This window comes from Benincasa hispida, chromosome 12 (genome assembly GCF_027475165.1).
Source record: "Benincasa hispida cultivar pf3 chromosome 12, pf3_genome.v1.1, whole genome shotgun sequence".
Taxonomy (NCBI): Eukaryota; Viridiplantae; Streptophyta; class Magnoliopsida; order Cucurbitales; family Cucurbitaceae; genus Benincasa; species Benincasa hispida.
Window position 1 is genome coordinate 60,712,847 of NC_143489.1, and position 19,714 is coordinate 60,732,560.

At 34.8% G+C, this 19,714-nt stretch overlaps 1 protein-coding gene across 1 annotated transcript; it reads left to right on the forward strand.

Moving 5' to 3' along the window:
* The first annotated feature begins 403 nt into the window (after positions 1-403).
* On the forward strand, positions 404-4,164 carry LOC120067684 (putative serine/threonine-protein kinase WNK9). The gene is made up of 7 exons (XM_039019218.2): positions 404-1,026; positions 1,134-1,171; positions 1,266-1,493; positions 1,582-1,802; positions 1,887-2,044; positions 2,122-2,560; positions 2,664-4,164. The coding sequence occupies exons 1-7, from the start codon at positions 946-948 to the stop codon at positions 3,719-3,721; spliced, it is 2,223 nt and encodes a 740-aa protein (XP_038875146.1). The 5' UTR covers positions 404-945; the 3' UTR covers positions 3,722-4,164.
* The last annotated feature ends 15,550 nt before the right edge of the window (positions 4,165-19,714 follow it).

Consider the following 19,714-nt stretch of genomic DNA (forward strand, 5'->3'; position numbering starts at 1 on the left):
AAAATTAAAAGATATACAAACTTAAAAATCTAATTACTAAACAAAACTTATCTGAAATGTTGAATCTATAAATAGGAAAATTTGATGTAAATAAACTACTCCCATTACATTTTTTTTTTTTTTTTTTTGCATTAGATGAGTAAATCCCAAAGAACACAAAAATAATTCATAGCATTAAATAGGTGGGGAGAAGAATTCACATAATACCAATCCAAAAGACAAGACATGTTATCATAAATGAAATGAAAGTTAGTTTGAGTTTCACAAAATTAAACCCAAAAAAACTAAACAAACAAAAGGCCTAAACGAACTACAAAGTATCCTACTTTTGGATTTTTTGGAGTACAAAATAAAAATCTCCCCTTTCTTTTAAACCTTTTACACTTTAAAAAGGAAAAAAAGCAAGACAAACCAACAAGAGATGAGATTGGTTTGTTGTTTCTTTCTTCTAGCACTTCCAATCAAAGTAAGTTTTCAGAAGATTTTCGTGATTTGAAAGAAGAAAAATCTTGAAAAAAAAAAAAGAAAAAAAGAAAAGAAAATTTTGTTAAAAGTTTAAACCACATAATTTTCATAACTTCCTTCTATGGTCCTAGAAAGATTGAGTTTTTTTTTAGGGTTTTACAGCTCGTGATGAAACAGAGAGAGAGCAAGAGTGAAAAAGAGAGTTTTTTTTTCTTTTTTTTTTAATTTGTCAGATTATTTAGTGGGGTTGCCTTGTTTCAGAAATCCTCTGCTTCGTTGGCTGTGAGTAGTTGGCAATTAAGCCTTGTCCTCTTGGTGAACTTTCCTAGGCTTTATTTCTTTGTTCTTTCTTTCTCTCTCTTTTTCTCATCCAAACAAAACCCATTTCAAAATTTCTCTTCTATTTTTCCCTTTTTTCCATTCTGAAATTCCACAAATCCTCTCAGCACAACCAAAGAAACATCATAACTTTGTTAAGGAATGAATGGTTCTACAATAACAAATTCTGAAACAGACAACTCTGAATATGTTGAAGTTGATCCCACCGGAAGATATGGAAGAGTATGTTTCAGTAATCTCGTGTTTTGTGAAACATAATCATGAGTTTTGATTTTTTACTAAAAACCCTTTTTTGTGTTTTGTGTTTTGTGTTTCATTGATTTCTTCAGTACAATGAAGTTCTTGGCAAAGGAGCATCGAAGACAGTGTAAGAAGAACAAAGAACATCCTCTGTTTTTTTGTTTTTTTCTTGTTTTCCCCCACATTTCAGCCTTTTCTTTAATGGGGTTTTTGTCAAACAGTTACAGAGCTTTCGATGAATACGATGGCATTGAAGTGGCGTGGAATCAAGTGAAGCTTTGTGATTTTCTTCAAACTCCTGAAGATCTCGAAAGGCTGTATAGAGAAATCCATTTGTTGAAGACCTTAAAACACAGTAACATAATGAAATTTTATTCCTCTTGGGTTGACACTGCAAATAGAAACATTAACTTTGTTACAGAGATGTTTACTTCTGGGACTCTTAGACAGTGAGTTTTGTTTTCCATGGCTTTTTTCTTTGTTTTCTCAAATGGGTTTTATTAAAAATCTTTTCTTTGACCAAATTTGTCTCTGCAGATATAGGCTAAAGCATAAGAGAGTGAATATCAGAGCTGTGAAGCATTGGTGTAGACAGATTTTAAAAGGGCTTCTCTATCTTCACAGCCATGACCCTCCTGTAATCCACAGAGACCTTAAATGTGACAATATCTTTGTAAATGGGAATCAAGGGGAAGTCAAAATTGGTGATCTCGGTCTTGCTGCTATTCTTCGTAAATCCTATGTAGCTCGATGTGTTGGTAAGTCATTGAATCATCTCAGCCAAAGATGGGATTTGAAGCATAAAATTCTCACTTTCTCGCTTTGATTTTTCATCATTTCAGGAACACCAGAGTTTATGGCTCCAGAGATTTATGAAGAGGAGTATAATGAATTGGTTGATATATATTCTTTTGGAATGTGCATTTTAGAGATGGTTACTTTTGAATATCCATACAGTGAATGCACCCACCCTGCTCAAATTTACAAGAAAGTTATCTCTGTAAGACTTCAATGTTCATATTCATTTTCTTCAAGTTTTGTTCTTTATGGTGCTAGTTTCTTACATTTTCCTTTTAGGGGAAGAAACCAGATGCTTTGTATAAGGTAAAGGATCTCAAGGTTCGATGTTTCGTCGAGAAATGCTTGGCTACTGTATCTACTAGGCTGTCTGCTAGGGAGCTTTTGAATGACCCTTTTCTTCAAATTGATGGTTGTGATTCTTTAATGAGGCCAATAGATTACTATTCAGAATATGATGAAGTAAACAATTCCCTTATCAGAGGAGGGCCTTTTTATGGAATTCCTCATGGTTCTTTGGATAATGGGTATGTGAATTATTTTGGTCATGAGGCTGGGAATGGTTTGGATTACTGTCTGATTGATAACGAAGCGAGTGAAATTGATCTTTTCTCCTGTCAAGAGGATGAGCATTTGGCAGATGTTGATATCACTATTAAAGGGAGAAGAAGAGGCGACGACGATATCTTTCTACGACTCCGGATTGCAGATAAAGAAGGTAATAAGAATGAATCTCAAAACCTTAAGTTGATGGGTTGCGGTAAGTTTAATTGTATCATATTGTATTCAAACTACGGATAACATTATATGTTGTCTTGCAGGTCGAATTCGAAACATCTACTTTCCCTTTGATTTAGAAAACGATAGTGCTTTGAGTGTTGCAAATGAGATGGTTTCTGAGCTTGACATTACCGATCAAGATGTGAAGAAGATTGCTGATATGATAGATGGTGAGATTGCTACATTGGTGCCAGAATGGAAGAGGGGAAAGAGATCGGAGGAAACTCCAGATTGCACTGATTCTAATGTTTGTCACAATTGTGCTTTAAACAGTTCTCTTTTGGATTATGTTTCGCCACATAATCCCGCGACGAAGAACCTGCACATTCTTCAGTGTTCTGAAGAGCATGGTTGTGCTTCTATCCATGGACGTTTTGAAGAGATTACATACCAAGTTGAGGGGTCAGAACAGTTCAATGGAGACGAAAACTTGCATAGAACATTGGAGAATTCAAGCGATATCCATTATGCCGATATTTGGGCGCAACGAGATGGACCAGATATAGTTTCTCAAGAATCTTTAGAATCTTGCAATGAATCACATGGAACATCAGAACAGCCGAAACTCGAGAAGGAAGAAAGTAATGTAAATATGGACAATAATGTTCATCAAATGGAATTCCAAACAAGAAACTCTAGCTCATCAAATCCTTTGCTGTCCTTTGTCGATGATCACGAGAACGAAATTCGACAAGAACTAAGATGGCTCAAGGCTAAATATCAAATGCAGTTAAGAGAGCTAAGGGATCAACAGTTAGGAGTCAAGACAAAATCTCTTAGCTTGCACCCAAATCCCAACCTCGCTGAGACCGACAGCGGAGCTTCGGTATCTTTGCTTTCACCAAACTTCAATGAAGCAGCAAAAAATAAGCCTGTACTAACATCTCTCTCCTTTGGCAAGAATATCACTTCACATTCCCCCAATGTAGCTGCTGATAACATTTTGGAAAACCAAACCTTTCAAGACAACAAAGTCGTTGTCGACAAGCCGAGTAGTCCTGAGCTGATGGTTACTGCCAAGAGTTTCTATACAGGAACATTGTTTCCTCATTCTCTTCAAAGAGCAACCTCACTTCCTGTTGATGCCATAGACTTTTAGAATCATCTAGTGAAACTCACCAATACTTCACATGTTCTAATTCCATTAGCCCCAACAACAAAATGGTATAACTAGATATAGTTCAAGTCCCAACAAGGGAAAAATACATTCCAAAAGCTCTTTCTTATCCCCAAGGCTTTCATAAAAGAGAGCCCATTTGTTTGAATTTGTAGATCCCCTTTGAGATTATGAGCTGTTTGGCCTTATTTGCTTGTCAATTGGCAAGCTCAGATGCCATTTTGAGCCAAAGTGGAATGGTCCCTTGTGACTCCTTGAAGGCTTATATTGAATATGCCATGAGCCTGATTGCGGCTGGAAGCTCCAAGTTGGCCAACTTGGTTGGATATTAAAGCCACTCCATAACTTTTAATGTGAGGCTGTTGTGGCTCTGTACCAAACTTTGAAAACAAATATGAAAATACACCTCTTTTTTGCCATTCTAATGTAGACTCTTAGGACTCTTTTTGAGGCATTGAGTTAGTTATTATAATCGATAAATTATCATACTCTATGAGTTATAATATGTGTTTGGTGTACAAAATATTTTAGCTTGGTCATAATAGTTTGTATTTGGGATGTAGATTATTTTCGTCTGAGTTACCAATTGAGGAGAGAGGATGACAAAGTAGTAAACACGATGCTAAATGTGAGTTAGAATAATTGAAAACTTTCATTATTATAATAGGTGACCTAAACATTAAGTGAACAATAATAGTCCACCACAAGGTAAGTTGCACAAATGGCACCTTATTGAATTTGAGGTTAAGAATTAACAAATTTAAATGATAAAATAAGTTGGTATCTCAACATGAATAAGAATTGGCCTCTTTTTGAACAATGATTAAGATATTCTAATACATTTTAGTTGATTTGGATATAATAGACTTTTTTGTATCACTAAGGGTACAATAATGCCTACTTTAGTCTTTTTTTAAGGAGATGTCTTGTACTTATTTAGTAATAATTTAAGCTAAATATATGTTTTAGTGCTTAATAATGCTTATGTGTCATTTTCAGTATAAACCTTATGGTTCATAAAAAGTTTCGTGTAGTATAAACCTTTATGGTTTCTATTCGTGAATGTTAAATCTAGTTGTCAATCAACTTATCTGATACAATTGGAATGCTCAAATAGAGAAAGGTACATCAACAAGGACATACAAATATAGTTAATAAATACTTAAAAGAATTTATAGTTACTATCTACTAAAAAGACTTTTTTTTTGCTTAGTGGCTTAATTGTTAGAAACTTCAAAGTTTAGTGTGCTTGACTTAGAACAATTTTATGTAGAGTGATCTCCTAATTTTTTTTTTCTAAGAAGCATTAAATGAATACAAAGCATGTATAAATGATCTATATCAGTTTGTGAGGATAGTAATAACTTTTACAAGTCGTTTGAAATGAAATGAGTTAGGTGATATGGTCAGGTTGTAAAGGAATGTTGGGGGCATGAAGGTTAAGAGTTACTTGTTAGTGGGTTGGTGGAAATTAGAGGAAGAATTGTACATCTTTGTGAAGAATAAAGTTACTGTTGGGGTCGATATATAGAAATTTTAAAGGAATAATAAGCCATACGTGAAAAGAAAAACTAAAGTTCTTGTAAATTTCATCAAAATTTTAGAAGAGGACTTACGAACTTTCCTAGGCTTAACTCATTGAATGTCGTGTCAAATAAATTTATCATCAACCAATTATTAGAAAAAAAGAATAAAATAAAATTGTGAATACAAAAATAAAAGAACTCCACACGGAAAAAAATTACAGGCTAGAAAGAAATTTCACTATGTGAAAAATTATCAGAATCACACATAGATCTTTCTCTAACTCCAATTACAAAAGTACTCTCTCAAAACATTATACCACTACTAGTATTCCAAATACTTCAAATTGGTATGATTAAAAATTAAAGGTATAGACTCTTTTTACAGTGGTTGGAGCCTATCACTTTATTAAATCTTCAAGATGTTGGATGATTACAATTCAATATTTTATCAAAATCCAACACCAATTTTACGGAACATCCTATGGGAGTATATAAAAAAAATATTAAAATACAAGAGACAAAATAGAAACTTATGTCTTGAGATAAGATTAGAGAACTAAAACAATTACTTTGAACATTTTGATGGTATTTCTAAATGTATGTGAGACTAAATTCGTCCATAGCCATGAGTGGGTGCTGCAATAAAGTGGAAAGAGATTCCATAGATGTCTTTGTTAAAAGTGAGTGCAAAAGGCAGCCCTCCCACGTTGAATTAAATAGGAGAAAGGGAAAGAAGAGTTGGAGGGAATCCGTACCACCAGCAAAGCATGTTCCTTTGGAACCAAACAATTCTATGACCATTTTGTTCAACTTTGTCATTCTCCAACCACATTCATTTCAATATAACTCGGAGAAAAAAGTAGCTAGGCCAGAATATGGCCTAGATTCACCTCAACTTTAATCTAAAATTAACTTCAATGTTTCTTTTTTACTTTGTCTCTCACTTTTGATCATATTTGATTCCTTTATTTGACTTTAGAACACGTTTTAAATTACGTGTGCTGTGAGATAAAGTTTATGGGTATAGAACTTATTTTGATAAAATATCACCGAACTAATATGTTTGGGCAAATTTCAAATTGTGTTTGTTGGAGCGACTAAAGTGAAGGATAACATCACTATTGTTACTGTTATGAAATCGAAAATAAAGAAAGCGAAAAAAATGTAAAGTGTAAAGATCTATGCAAAGGTTTACATGGTTAATTACTAGTGTGTTTACCTACATCCACGAACAGAGAGAAAAATGTTAGTTTATTATTAAAGAGAAATATCGGATAATAAAGATTGGAGTGGCACATATAGAGAGGGTTAGAGAGTTTATATTAGTGCATCCCTTTAGAACTTAGGACGTGAATAACTTAAACGCATATGAAACTTAGGTTTCAGGGCATTGTCCCTCATTTCTCGCTAGAGTGCATCGTCCTTGAATCCGAATTTACTGACTAGATAATAGATTCAAGACATTCCAACATATAGATATGGGCATTTTGGGTGAAATTAGAAGAAAACCATGAGAGCTATGTCCAAAGTTTTATTGTATGAGAAACTACGAGAATTGTTATATGAATGATATCACAGAAAACCAAACAATAGTAAATTAATCTTGTATACATGAGAAAATTTGAGCCTAACAAATACATGAGAAAATTTGAGCCTAACAAATTCACGTCATCTTCAATTTTACTTATTCTAGTACTTGATTTTTAAGAGTAATTGTCTCTTAAATATAACAAATTATCTTTATTATGGAAGCAACATTTCATTCAGATCTGAATACTTTAGCATTTTTCTTTTCTTTTTAAACTGTGAGGAAGGAATTGGAAAGAATTGCACAACCAACATATTTTAAAGACCAAGATGAAAATGAAGGAACCCTAGTGAGGGGATCCTTGAGCGGAAGCGGATCTACTCAAATCCCTTTTTTTTTTTACAGAATTGATTATTTTAACAACGAATTATGCATTTGAATTGAAACAATACAACATGCTTAAACAGAAAATGCAGAAAATAAATTGGGTTTAGAAAACCCTTACCTTTGAAGACTTTCTTCACGAATTATTCTCCTCTTTGTAAACCACAAACGAAATCCAAATGGGCCAAATGGACTGGACACTACCACTTGGGAACCTCAATATTTTCTAGTGAGAATCCAGGAAGTGTGATGCTCCGGTGATTTTGGTGAGGAAAGAGAAAATTGAGAGGAAGAGAAAGCAATTTTTTTTTTTCACAAAACTCTTCTGTATTAAAAATCTAATCTCCATCTTTTTGGAGGATGAACAAGACGAAGTACTCTGCAAACCCCTACGTAAAAATGGAGAGAAATATAGGGGATCCCTTAATTTATTTAAATTAATTTACTTAATTTAATTTAATTTATATTAATACGTAACTAACTTATCATATAAAATATATTAAACTATATGTTATATCAAATATAACATATAATATATAGTTTTAATATTGTATCATATATAATATAACCTATAGTTTCTTTGCTCTCACTAATAACATTTAATATAAATTAGATTTACATTAATTAAACTATATGAATCCAATTCATATAATCAATATTTGAATCATATTCAAAAATTTATTTCCTCTCACAATTACTTAATATTATAATGTATCAAATATTTATAGTAATTTTATCATATATAATTAAAATTAATTAATCTTATCATATATAATTAATTGTCTCAATTAATTTGAACAATTCAAATTAATCCAAACACCAATTCTCATTAAATCCTGTTGAGCTACCGAGGAGACTTTATGGACCTATAGTTTGAAATTTCAATGGTATGCGAATAAAAAATTAAAATCTTTAATTAAATTATTTACCATCCGTTAATTGTCAGACACTCCACTAAAGACTGATAGCTGCACTCTTCGCACTACAGATATATTTTTGTGTTCATTGGATATAACCAATTAACAGTACGATGACCCTTCACAAATTGCTCGTAAGTATAGCTAGGCCAAAATTATCGTTTTGCCTCTGTGGTTACATCTAACTCCTTAAGTACCACTGATCTCTTTAATGAACAATAGATCATAGTCCAACCATGATCAAACCCTTCTCGGGTTAGGAGAGCGTGTGGCACCACATTGTTCAAGCCCCAAAATTGTTGGGTTTTATATCCTAAAACTCGTGGTTTGTAAACAATAAAATTTATTCTGAAAATTCAATAAGCTGTTATTGAATATATGTAGTACTTATTAGAAATCCAATAAACCTAAAAGTCCTTTGACTATTACATGAGTACTTGAACTTTATGTGGAGACATAAAAGTGGATCAGGTTCGAGTAAATAATCAAAATGATTTATAGTTTATGAACAAAGTTGGGTGCCTTATTTTGGTAACACAATTGGATGCGACCTACTATGTAGTTATTGCAATGAGTTGTAAAGTGCTACAAATGAAGTAATCTTAATTCGTACATGTTATGACATGAGAAGTGAGGGCGTCTTGTGCAAATGGATTTTGTACAAGACCGAACCACGAAATAAGTCACTCTTATTTTATAATGTTGTTTACTGTTTAAGACCGACTATTTCAAAGCGATGACCTAGGTAACTTGACCTTAATCCTGAGCTAACTATGAACTCCTGTTTATTCGGGATTATCCTTAGATTTGCATAGGTGAGGGTCGGCTTAACAGCATCGGCTCAATAAACTCTCATTTCAGGGGTAAGACCGGGTAGATAGCTAGGGACATAGGGTGCAAGAAGGAATTCACTCCTACTCGCTTTCAGGGATAGTAGAGAGGTTGTTCCCTTGCTGATTCTGGGTCTTGGACAAGGGACCCCACCCTCTCATTGGCCCGAGAAGGTCTAGATTTGTTGATTGGATTACAAATCAATTGTTCATTAGAGGACCAGTGGGACTTAAGGAACAAGAGGTAACCTCGGGGGTAAAATAGACATTTCAGGTATGACTTGAAACCCACTTGTTTCTGCAAGAGCATGCTTTAGTTTCTGCCAAAATTAATGAATTAGAGTGTTTATTAATCCTTGTTACTTCCATTGTTTGCTGATACATTCCAACAATTTGTATCAGAGCATCATTTAAGCATTCAATTCGGTTTAATTTTGGTGTGGTTGGTGTTTTTTATGAGTTATATGAAGTTGGTGCACTGATATGATTTTTTGAGTTTTGGCATTTAATCTCTCTTTAATTTCTTGATTAAATTTGTAATTGGCTCTTGTTTGATGAGCTTATATGTGTTCTCAAGAGTCTGTAATTTATTTGGAGTCATTAGAGTTGAAATTAAGTTGTAATTGAAGAAACAAGTGAAGAAGACCGAGTTGTAGATTCTAGTTTTTCAGCCTCTACTCAAATATCGTCATTGAGGTTTAAATGCCAGACGATCGTCTAGCTACGGGCACTAAATGATGTGAATAAAAGCTAGAAGATCGTGTAGCTACGGGCGTCGAGCGTTGAAATGTTGTGCGCTAGACGATCGTGTACCTGCGGGAGCTAAATAATTTGTAGAGGCGTTATGCGATAGCGCTACACAATCGTGTAGCTTTGCGTGGGAGCTAAACGATGCGTTGAAGTGCTATACGATGGCACTACACGATCATGTAGCTTTGCGTGGCAGCTAAACGATGTGAAGAGGTGCTATGTGATAGCACTACACAATCGTGTAGCTTTGTACGTGCGCTAAACGATCAAGAAGATGCGCTAAGCGATTGTGTAGTTTTGACCAGTGCTAAACGATGGCACTATACGATAGATGGAAGACACTACACGATCGTGTAACTTGGTCAAGCACTATGCGATGATGTTACACAATCATGCAAATACTAGACAATCGTGCTAAACGATAGTCTTCAGTGCTACACGATGAGCCTCAGTGAGATTTTTAGCATGGACCAAGAGCAACTGGTTCGATCGGTTTTCTTGAGGTCCTATCCGGTTCAGCCTCAAAAGGTTTTTAGTTGGTCCGGTTCAGGCTGTTCTAATTTGGTTCAAGCTGTTTGGGTTCGATTTGAAGCGGTTCGAGCGGTCCGGAAGCGATTTTGAAGTTGTTTTGTAATAATTAGGCTTTTGTTTGCTTGTTTATGCCAAAACTAAAACCAGATCAGTTTGTGTTTAATTATTTATACATTTTATGTATGTTATAATTAAATAAATCTTGTATATGCATACAATATGCCATGTAGATTTAAAATCCCACTGTAGAAAGCATGTTACATCCATGGAAAGTATGTTATAATACGTTATAATATATAGTATGCATGTTAAGGTTTCTTTTATTTAATATAAGTGTTATATTAAATATCGAATGCCTTTGATGTATGTTGTGGATGTTTAGCATGTCTAAAATTTTGTAAGTTGTTATAAAATTGGGTTAGATGTTTAAAATCCATAACAAAGAATAGTTGCATGCTCACATAGGTTAACCACTCATTTTAATAGTTAAAATAGGTCGTTAAAACTTGTAAAACTCGGGTTACAAACTCAACCAGTATATAATCCTATCGAAGGCTGGGGGTACTTAAGTTGAAGGTCTATGGAACACCTCCTACCTAGGGATTATGGTCGAATTATTGAGCGTTGTTAACCGGTTTTATGAGCATACGTGAGCGATGTGAGGTAATAAAACGGTTTATCATCTAGACATAGTATATTTAAATCCATTTATAAGTATTATACTTGGATAAACCACTTAGACTTAGGGTTGTTTTTATTAGCCGAAAAGAACCTAAGTATAAATTTACCCAATTAATAGAACACTTCAATGAGAGTTTAATAACTTCTATATGATAAAGTTATTAGAACACTTCAGTGGGAGATTAATAACATATACGATATGTTATTTTTAGCTCTCACGTCCTTAAGAGTTCACAATCTAAATTTAAGCGGTACTTCGTGTCACCCTAAGAGTGACCTCCATACGGAAAGTTTTTTTTTTTTAACATAAATCTAGATTTTGATGAATAAGGGGAAGTTGTTCAAGTAGAAGTCAATATACGATATATAGATTTCAACTGTCACGTCTCCATATAGTTTACACCGTGAGATTCATATGACGTTTCGTGTCACCCTGGGAGTGACCTCCAAAAGTGTATGTATGAGTCAATAACAAGGTAAATGGGGAAAATTATTTATAGTAAGTGGGTGAAGAAAATGTGTCAACATATCTTGCGGTCTCTTCCGTTAGTTTGGATCGTGAGATTCCTATGTTGCGCTTGCTGGTGTGCTTTAAGCAGCCCTTTGCTAGTCGTTTAACGTTGGTTATCCCCACGGAGGGTTGTAACATAGGATTCGAAACAACTCAAAATCCAGAGATGGATAGGATTTCTTAGGTCAATTTCCAACTTTGACTCTCCACTTCGGTAGCATAGTTGGCCGACCTCTGAAGTTTGAAAACGGAGGGTTACACTTGCAGAATTACTAAAGAGTTAGTAATTTCTGACCAAAAGCGGTAGCTAAATGACTATTGGAATATGAGTTATTCTGGAAATGGTATTTAGTTAAGAATGTCTTGCTGTAATATCATTGGAAAAATAATCTTGGGTATATTATTACTTTGCTAGAACTTGATTGGATTTAAAAGAAATTCACTTATAGAATTTGTTTATAATTTCATAATGACGAGTTCACTAGTACAATTGTTGGCGTCTGATAAACTGATCGGGAATAATTATGCAACCTGAAAATCAAATTTAAATACTATACTTGTGATAGATGATTTACGGTTTGTCTTAACAGAAGATTGTCCTTCCATTCCGAGCTTTAACATAAACTGAACTGTTCGGGATGCGTATGATAGATGGATGAGGGCAAATGATAAAGCCCGTGCTTATATCCTTGCCAGCATATCTGATGTTTTGGCAAAGAAACATGAGGATTTAAGTACTTCCAAAGAGATTATAGAATCTCTACGAGGGATGTTCAGGCAACCGTCTTTTTTCCTAAGGCAGATGCTATCAAGTACGTTTACAACTGTCGCATGAAAGAGGGGTCTCTATTCGTGAACATGTCTTAGACATGATGGTCCACTTTAATGTGGCAGAAGTGAACGACGTTGTTGTTGACGAGAGAAGTGATGTTGGTTTTATTCTATAATCTCTTCCTAAGTGTTTTCTGCAGTTTTGCACTAACGCACTCATGAATAAAATTGAATACAATTCGACTACTCTATTGAATGAGCTACAAGCTTACCAGACTATGTTGAGAACTAAAGGTCTGGAATCAAAAGTAAACGTTACTACTGTTGAAAAGAGAGGAACGTCCTCCAAGCCTAATGTTGCTTCTTCTTCACAGAGTAAGAGTATTCTTATTAAGAAGAACAAAGGGAAAGGGAAGAAGAAACCCGCTGGAAAGAAAGGCAAGAAAAACACTACAGATAAAGGAAAGTGTTTCCACTGCAACGAAGAAGGGCACTGGAAGAGAAATTGCCCTCAGTATCTTGCTAAGAATAGAACAGAGAAAGCTAAATAGGCAGACTAGTTACTAAGGGCAATTTCTCTTCCAGTGCCCTTCTTCGTTGAGGGTACCTCAATGTAGTGGGAGGAAAGTATGACTTCCTGGTCATTATTGAGAATAAAATGCATTCCTCATATAGTTTAATAAAAGGTCTATTGTACACTAACATGTTTACAATGATTCTCTCGGCTAAAGTGTTTGAGAATCACCTAGTAAGATTAGGAATACCAAGTAAATAACCTAGGGCAAGTGAGAGAAATATCGGGTATGGGATATTAAATGTTAAACCATGGGTATGAGATGCTCTAGTTTATTGTATTTCTCTATAAAACTCAGAAACTCAGTCTTATATATTGGATATATAAGTTACCACTGGAGTTTTAGTCCAAGTGGAAGTTTGTTGGATTTTATGTTCTAAAACTCGTGGTTTGTAAATAATAATACTTATTCTAAAAATTCAATAAGTTGTTATTGAATATATGTATTGCTTATTAGAAATCCAATAAACCTAAAAGTTCCTTGACTTTTACATGAGTACTTGAATTTTATGTAGAGACATAAAAGTGGATCAGGTTCGAGTAAATAGTCAAAATGATCTATAGTATATGAATAAGGTGGGTGCCTTATTCTGATAACACTATTGGATGTGCATACTCTGTAGTTGTTACAAAGAGTTGTAAAGTGCTACAAACGAAGTGATTTTAATTCGTACATATTATGACATGAAGAGCGGGGGCGTCCTATGCAAATGGGTTCTGTACAAAATCGGACCATGAAATAAGTCATTCTTACTTTATAATGTTGTTTACTATTTAAGACTGACTATTTCAAAGCGATATCCTAAGTAACTTGACCTTAATCCTGAGCTAATTATGAATTCCTGTTTATTCGAGATTATCCTTAGATTTTCATAGGTGAGGGTTGGCTCAATAGCGCCGGCTCAATAAACTCCCATTTCAAGGGTAAGGTCAGGTAGATAGCTGGGGACATAGGGTGCAAGACGAAATTCACTCCTACCCGCTTTCAGGGAGGTTGTTCCCTTAAGTGTTGACTCTGGGTCTTGAACAAGGGGCTCCACTCTCTCATTGGCCCGAGAGAGACTTGGTTTATTGATTGGATCACAAATCAATTGTTCATTAGAAGATCAGTGGGACTTAAGGAACAAGAGGTAATCTCAGGGGTATAACAGACATTTGACCCACCCGTTATTACGAACAACTTATGAAGGGTTAACTTACTAATCATGGTTATATCGAGTGGACATAATATATCTACAATGAGGGGAGTTCAACTATGGGCTTTAGTGGAGTGACCCACTAGTTAACGAATGGGGGTTAATTCGTTCTAATGAGTTTAGCCAATTGATCTCGGATCGTTAGAGTCCATGATCTGTAGGTCCGTGAGGTCTCCCTACTAGCTCATAAATGAACTAGCTTTAGAGTAGTGTGATAAATTAATTTGAAACGTTCAAATTAGAATTAAAGAAATTAGTAATTATATGAGATATAATTATACATTTAATTTTAGAATCAAACGAAATTGGAGAATTAATATTTAAATATGATTTAAATATATGAAGGTGGATTTGTGTAAAATTAATTTAATATTTGATATTAAATTAATTAGAATTATTTAAATTGTTTAAAGAATTATTTATTAATTTTATTAAGAAAATTAATTTATGAAATTAATTTTGTAAAACTAATATAATTTTCAATTTTAGAAAACAAATTTTTTTTTGAAATCAATTGAAAAATTGAGAAAGATTAAATCAACACAAAATGGAATTGTGAATATTTCCAATAACACCTTCAAAATAGCTCACACAAAACCCGTTTCTTTGGCTTTAATAACTCCAAGTATGAGTTGCATCTCATGCAGCCATCTTTTTTGCATGATAGTCTGCAATATATTGAGAAGATTGGAGTGGAATTGAGGCATGCAATCGATAGAATTTTTGCTGAAAAATTCGTGGTGAAGAAGGTGTTCTTCAAGTGGGTTGTTGTTGTGAATTCTTCTCCAAGTTCCCTTTATTCAAGCTTATTTTGAGTCCCACAACTCAATCTAGAGTTCCAAAAGAATAGGGAGGAAGATCTTGAGGTGGTCTACAACAAGATTAGAAGAAATCTGCAACTGGAATCAAGCTTTGAAAAGTTCTACAAAGGTATGACTTGAAACCCACTTGTTTCTGCAAGAGCATGCTTTAGTTTCTGTCAAAATTAATGAATTAGAGTGCTTATTGATCCTTGTTACTTCCGCTGCTTGTTGATACATTCCAACAGGAATCAGCCCTTAAGAGAACAATTTATCTACTTGCCCCGACATTGAGGAATGAGTGAATTTCTTCTTATGTAGCCGTGTTCCCTGCTCCCCAATCAGACGAATCCCCAAAATGATAGACTTGTTGAGTCGGCGATCTGGACACTCTCACCCATACAAATCAAAGGACTGTCCTCATAGGCAGGAGTTAACAAATCACTTAGGATTCAGGTCATGTTACCTATGGTCATCCTGGTGAAATGTAAGTCTCTATTATGAACGGTGTTATATAATGAGACTTAACATTTCGTGGTCCAGTCTTATACAAACTCTTTTGTATAGAATATCCCCGCTCATATAGCTCCACATGAATGATCAAGATTAGATCATTTGTAGCACTTTACAACAATTATAACACCTACAAAGCGGGCCATACTTGTAGTGTCACCAAGATAAGGTATCCAGCCTTATCCATATACTACAAATAATTCAGATTATCACTTAAACATGATCTACTTGTATGTCTCTACATACATGTTTAAACTACAAGATAACCCTGGATGTTAGTTTATTGGTTTGTGGTTAATGCAACTAATTTTGAAATAAAACATCACATATTTTATTACATAATTAAAATGTTTGTACATTACAATTACAAACTATAGAACTCTATGAGATTTAGGGTATCAACCCCAACAATCTCCCACTTTCCCTAAAGCTAGTAAGGTGTACAGTGTAAAAGTCAAACTATAATACAAAATACACAAAGCAATAAACTAAGGCACAAACCGCCCAGTACAAAAGCTCCCACTTGCCCTAGTCTAAACGTGGCATGTCCCATAGACCCATACTTTGTAGGTGACCCTCAAACACCTTAGTCATGAGGGCCTTTGTAAATGGATCAGCAACACTGTGCTCCAAAGCTATCTATGTGACGATCACGTCTCTTCGATGCACAATCTCTGGGATGAGATGATACTTCCACTCAATGTGTTTATTGTGCTTGTGACTCCCAAGCTCTCGGAAATTAGCCACAACACCACTGTTATCATAATAAAGTGTCATGGGCTTTGACATGTCTAGAATGACTTCCAGATCCGTCAAGAATTTCCTGAGCCAAGCAATTTCCTTAGCAGCTTCATGAGCCGCTACATACTCGACCTCTATAGTGGAGTCAGCAATGCACTCTTGCTTGATGCTCCTCCAAACTACTACTCCTTCTTTAAGAGTGAACATTGATCATGATGAGGATTTCCTAGAATCCTTATTAGTCTAAAAATTAGAGTTTGTGTATCCAGTAAGGATCAAATCCTTAGAACCATACATGAGCATGTAGTCTCTCGTTCTCTGTAGATACTTGAGAATGTTTTTAACGGCCGTCCAGTGATCATATCCTGGATTAGAATGATATCTACTTACTATCCCACCACATAGCAGATGTCAGGTCTAGTACATAATATCACATACATCAAGTTGCCAACAGCCGATGCATAGGGGATCTGTCTCATTTTCTCACTCTCTTGAGGTGTCTTAGGACACTGTTTCGTAGACAATATAACTCCATGCCTAAAAGGCAATAAGTCTCTTTTGGAGTTCTGCATCGAATACTTGACAAGCACTTTGTCAATGTACGACGCTTGAGACAGAGCTATCATTTTTTTCTTTCGATCTTTAAAGATCCAAATTCCTAGAACAAACTGAGCCTCTCCAAAATCTTTCATTTGGAATTGGGTCACTAGTTAGTTTTTAACTTCAGTCAGTAGACCTACACCATTCTCAATGAGTAGGATATCATCTACTATAACACTTAGAAAGCTATTGAACTGTTGATGATCCTCTTATATACACAAGGTTCATCAACATTTTGATCAAAGCCATAAGATTTGACCGCAATATCAAACCTTACATTCCAAGATCGAGAAGTTTGTTTCAGTCCATAAATGGACCGATTAAGTCAACATACTTTTTGCTCTTGACCTTGGGTTATGAATCCCTTGGCTTCTCCATGTAAATGGTCTCATCAAGATTGTCATTCAGAAAGGCAGTCTTGACGTCCATTTGTCAAATCTCATAGTTCTAATATGAGGTAATGGACAAAAGGATTTTGATAGGCTTCAACATGGCAACATGTGAGAAAGTCTCCTCATAGTCAACTCTCTCAATCTGGTTATAACCCTTTGCCACTAGTCTAGCCTTGAAAATTTGCACCTTCCCATCAACACCCCATTTTCTATTGTAGATCTATTTGCAATCTATAGGTTTCCCATCAGGTTAATCTACAAGATCCCATACTCAATTGAAGTACATTGACTCCATTTCGAGATCCATAGCTTTGATCCATTCATCTTTGTCAACATCCTCCATTGCTTTCTTGTAAGACAATGGATTCTCAATATCTCCATCGGCTACCATAGCTAGGATTTCCGTTAAACCCATGTAACGGACAAATGGGTTCGCAACCCTTCAACCGCGTCGAGGTTCCCTCAACACTTGAGATGGATTTGACCTACTAGATGATCCAACTTCAACAACTCTTATTGAGGTGTTGTGTTTTCTTCAACAACTCTTGTTGAATGTTCAGAAGTTTCTTTGGAAAGTTTATTCAACACAATTTTATTGCAGGGCTTGTGCTCCCTTATGTGGTATTCTTCAAGAAAAGTAGTGTTTATCGATACAAACACTTTGTTTTATTTTAGGTCAAAGAAGTAACTACCTCTCATTCTTTTGGAGTAGCCTACAAATAGGCACAATTTTGAATGAGATTCCAATTTCTTAGGATTAGCCTCAAGCACATGTATTGGACAACCCCAGATCTTGAAATGACGTAAACTAGCAACCATTCCATATCTTCAAATGTTTCTAGTAACACTCTTGGATGGAATGCAATTCAAAATATATACTACAGTCCTTACTGCATAACCGTAAAATGAGTCAGGTAAGGAAGCGTAACTCATCATAGACTGAACTATGTTCAACAGGGTTTGATTTCTTCTTTTTAATACACCATTCTACTGAGGTGTACCAGGTATTGAGAGTTGGGATACAATTCCATGTTCTATCAAATAGTTTTTTAATGTCAGATCCATAAACTCTCCACCTCGATCAGATCGAATATCTTTATTGTTTTACTTAATGAATTTTCAACTTCAGCCTTAAATTCTTTGAACTTTTCAAAAGATTCAGACTTATGTTGCATTAAATAAACATACCCATATCTTGAATAATCATCAGTAAAAGTGATGAAATATTCAAAACCTCCCCTAGCTTTTACATTCATCAGACCATAGAGGTTTGAATGTACTAGCTCTAAAGGTTCTTTGGCCTTATGATCTTTTCTAGTAAAAGGTCTTTTAGTCACCTTTCCTTCAAGGCATGACTCACACACAAGTAAAGAAGTTTCTTCTAACTCGCTTAGAAGTCCATTCTTCACCAATCTCTCAATCCTTTTGAGATTGTTGTGTCCTAGTCTTAGGTGCCAAAGTTGGGTATTTCCATTGGGAGAAATTTTAAGTCTTTTATGTTGAGTTACCATAGTTTTAAACATTTTAGTATTATGGAGTGCCTTAGTTGCTAAGGTTTTAACACATAAAGGTGGTTTTCCATTTTCACTGAACAAATATCAACTCCATTTTTGGAAATAAATACTTTATTTACATTAAAGTTGATATAATAAAACCGTTCAAGTAAACACTTTATAGAAATTAAGTTGCATTTTAAACCAGGAACAACATAGACATTTTCTAGTAAAATGAATTTATTCTGTAAAGTCAAATGGAGACCTCTTACTGCCATAGTCGAGACGACGTGCCCAGTTCTAACCCACATCGTCATCTCACCAGCATCAAGTTGCCACTAGAAACTAATTCCCTAAAATGAAGAACAAACAAGGTTAGTGGCGCCAAAATCTGTAAGTCAAATGTAGACTTATTTCTTGGTCCGATCTTATGCAAACTCATTGCATAGGATGTCTCCACTTCTCATGTCAATACATGAACAAATCAGGATCACTTCGTTTGTATGTATAGGGTAAGGGTTAATATGTTCGTCTGGGTTTGATTTCGTATTTTTTGGATGTATTGAACTTCACGAGACAAATATCTTGTGAAGTTGTTGCGAATATTTATCTCGTAAAGTATTCGCAATAGTAGAAAATTTTTAAAATAGCTCAAAAGCTCTCTGTCATTTGTCTCGTAATGTTCTAAGTTTGTCTCATGAAGTAACTTCACGAGACAAAAGACAAAGATCAACTCAACTTCACGAGAGATGAATGTCTGACTTCTACCTCTTTTGAAGTTGAGTTCATTTCTGTCTTTTGTCTCGTGAAGTAACTTTACGAGACAAACTTCAGAAATGAACTCAACTTCATGAGAGACAAAAGACTGACTTCTTCCTCTCGTGAAGTGGAGTTCATTTTTGTCTTTTTTTTCGTGAAGTAACTTCATGAGACAAACTTCGTAAATCAACTCAACTTCACGAGAGACAGAAGACTGAATTCTGCCTCTCGTGAAGTCGAGTTCATTTCTGTCGTTTGTCTCGTTTTTCTTTTGTCTCATGAAGTTACTTCACGAGACAAAATATAGAAATGAACTCAACTTCACTAAACAAACCACAGAGAGTACAACTCAAGTTTTTTTTTTTACAAACTTCACGAGATTTGTCTTTTGGTGATGGATCTCTGGCTTCTTTCTTGTAAAGTTCGTCCTTTTTAAGGGTAATTTCTTGTTTTGTGTACTTTTATATTGGTATGAATT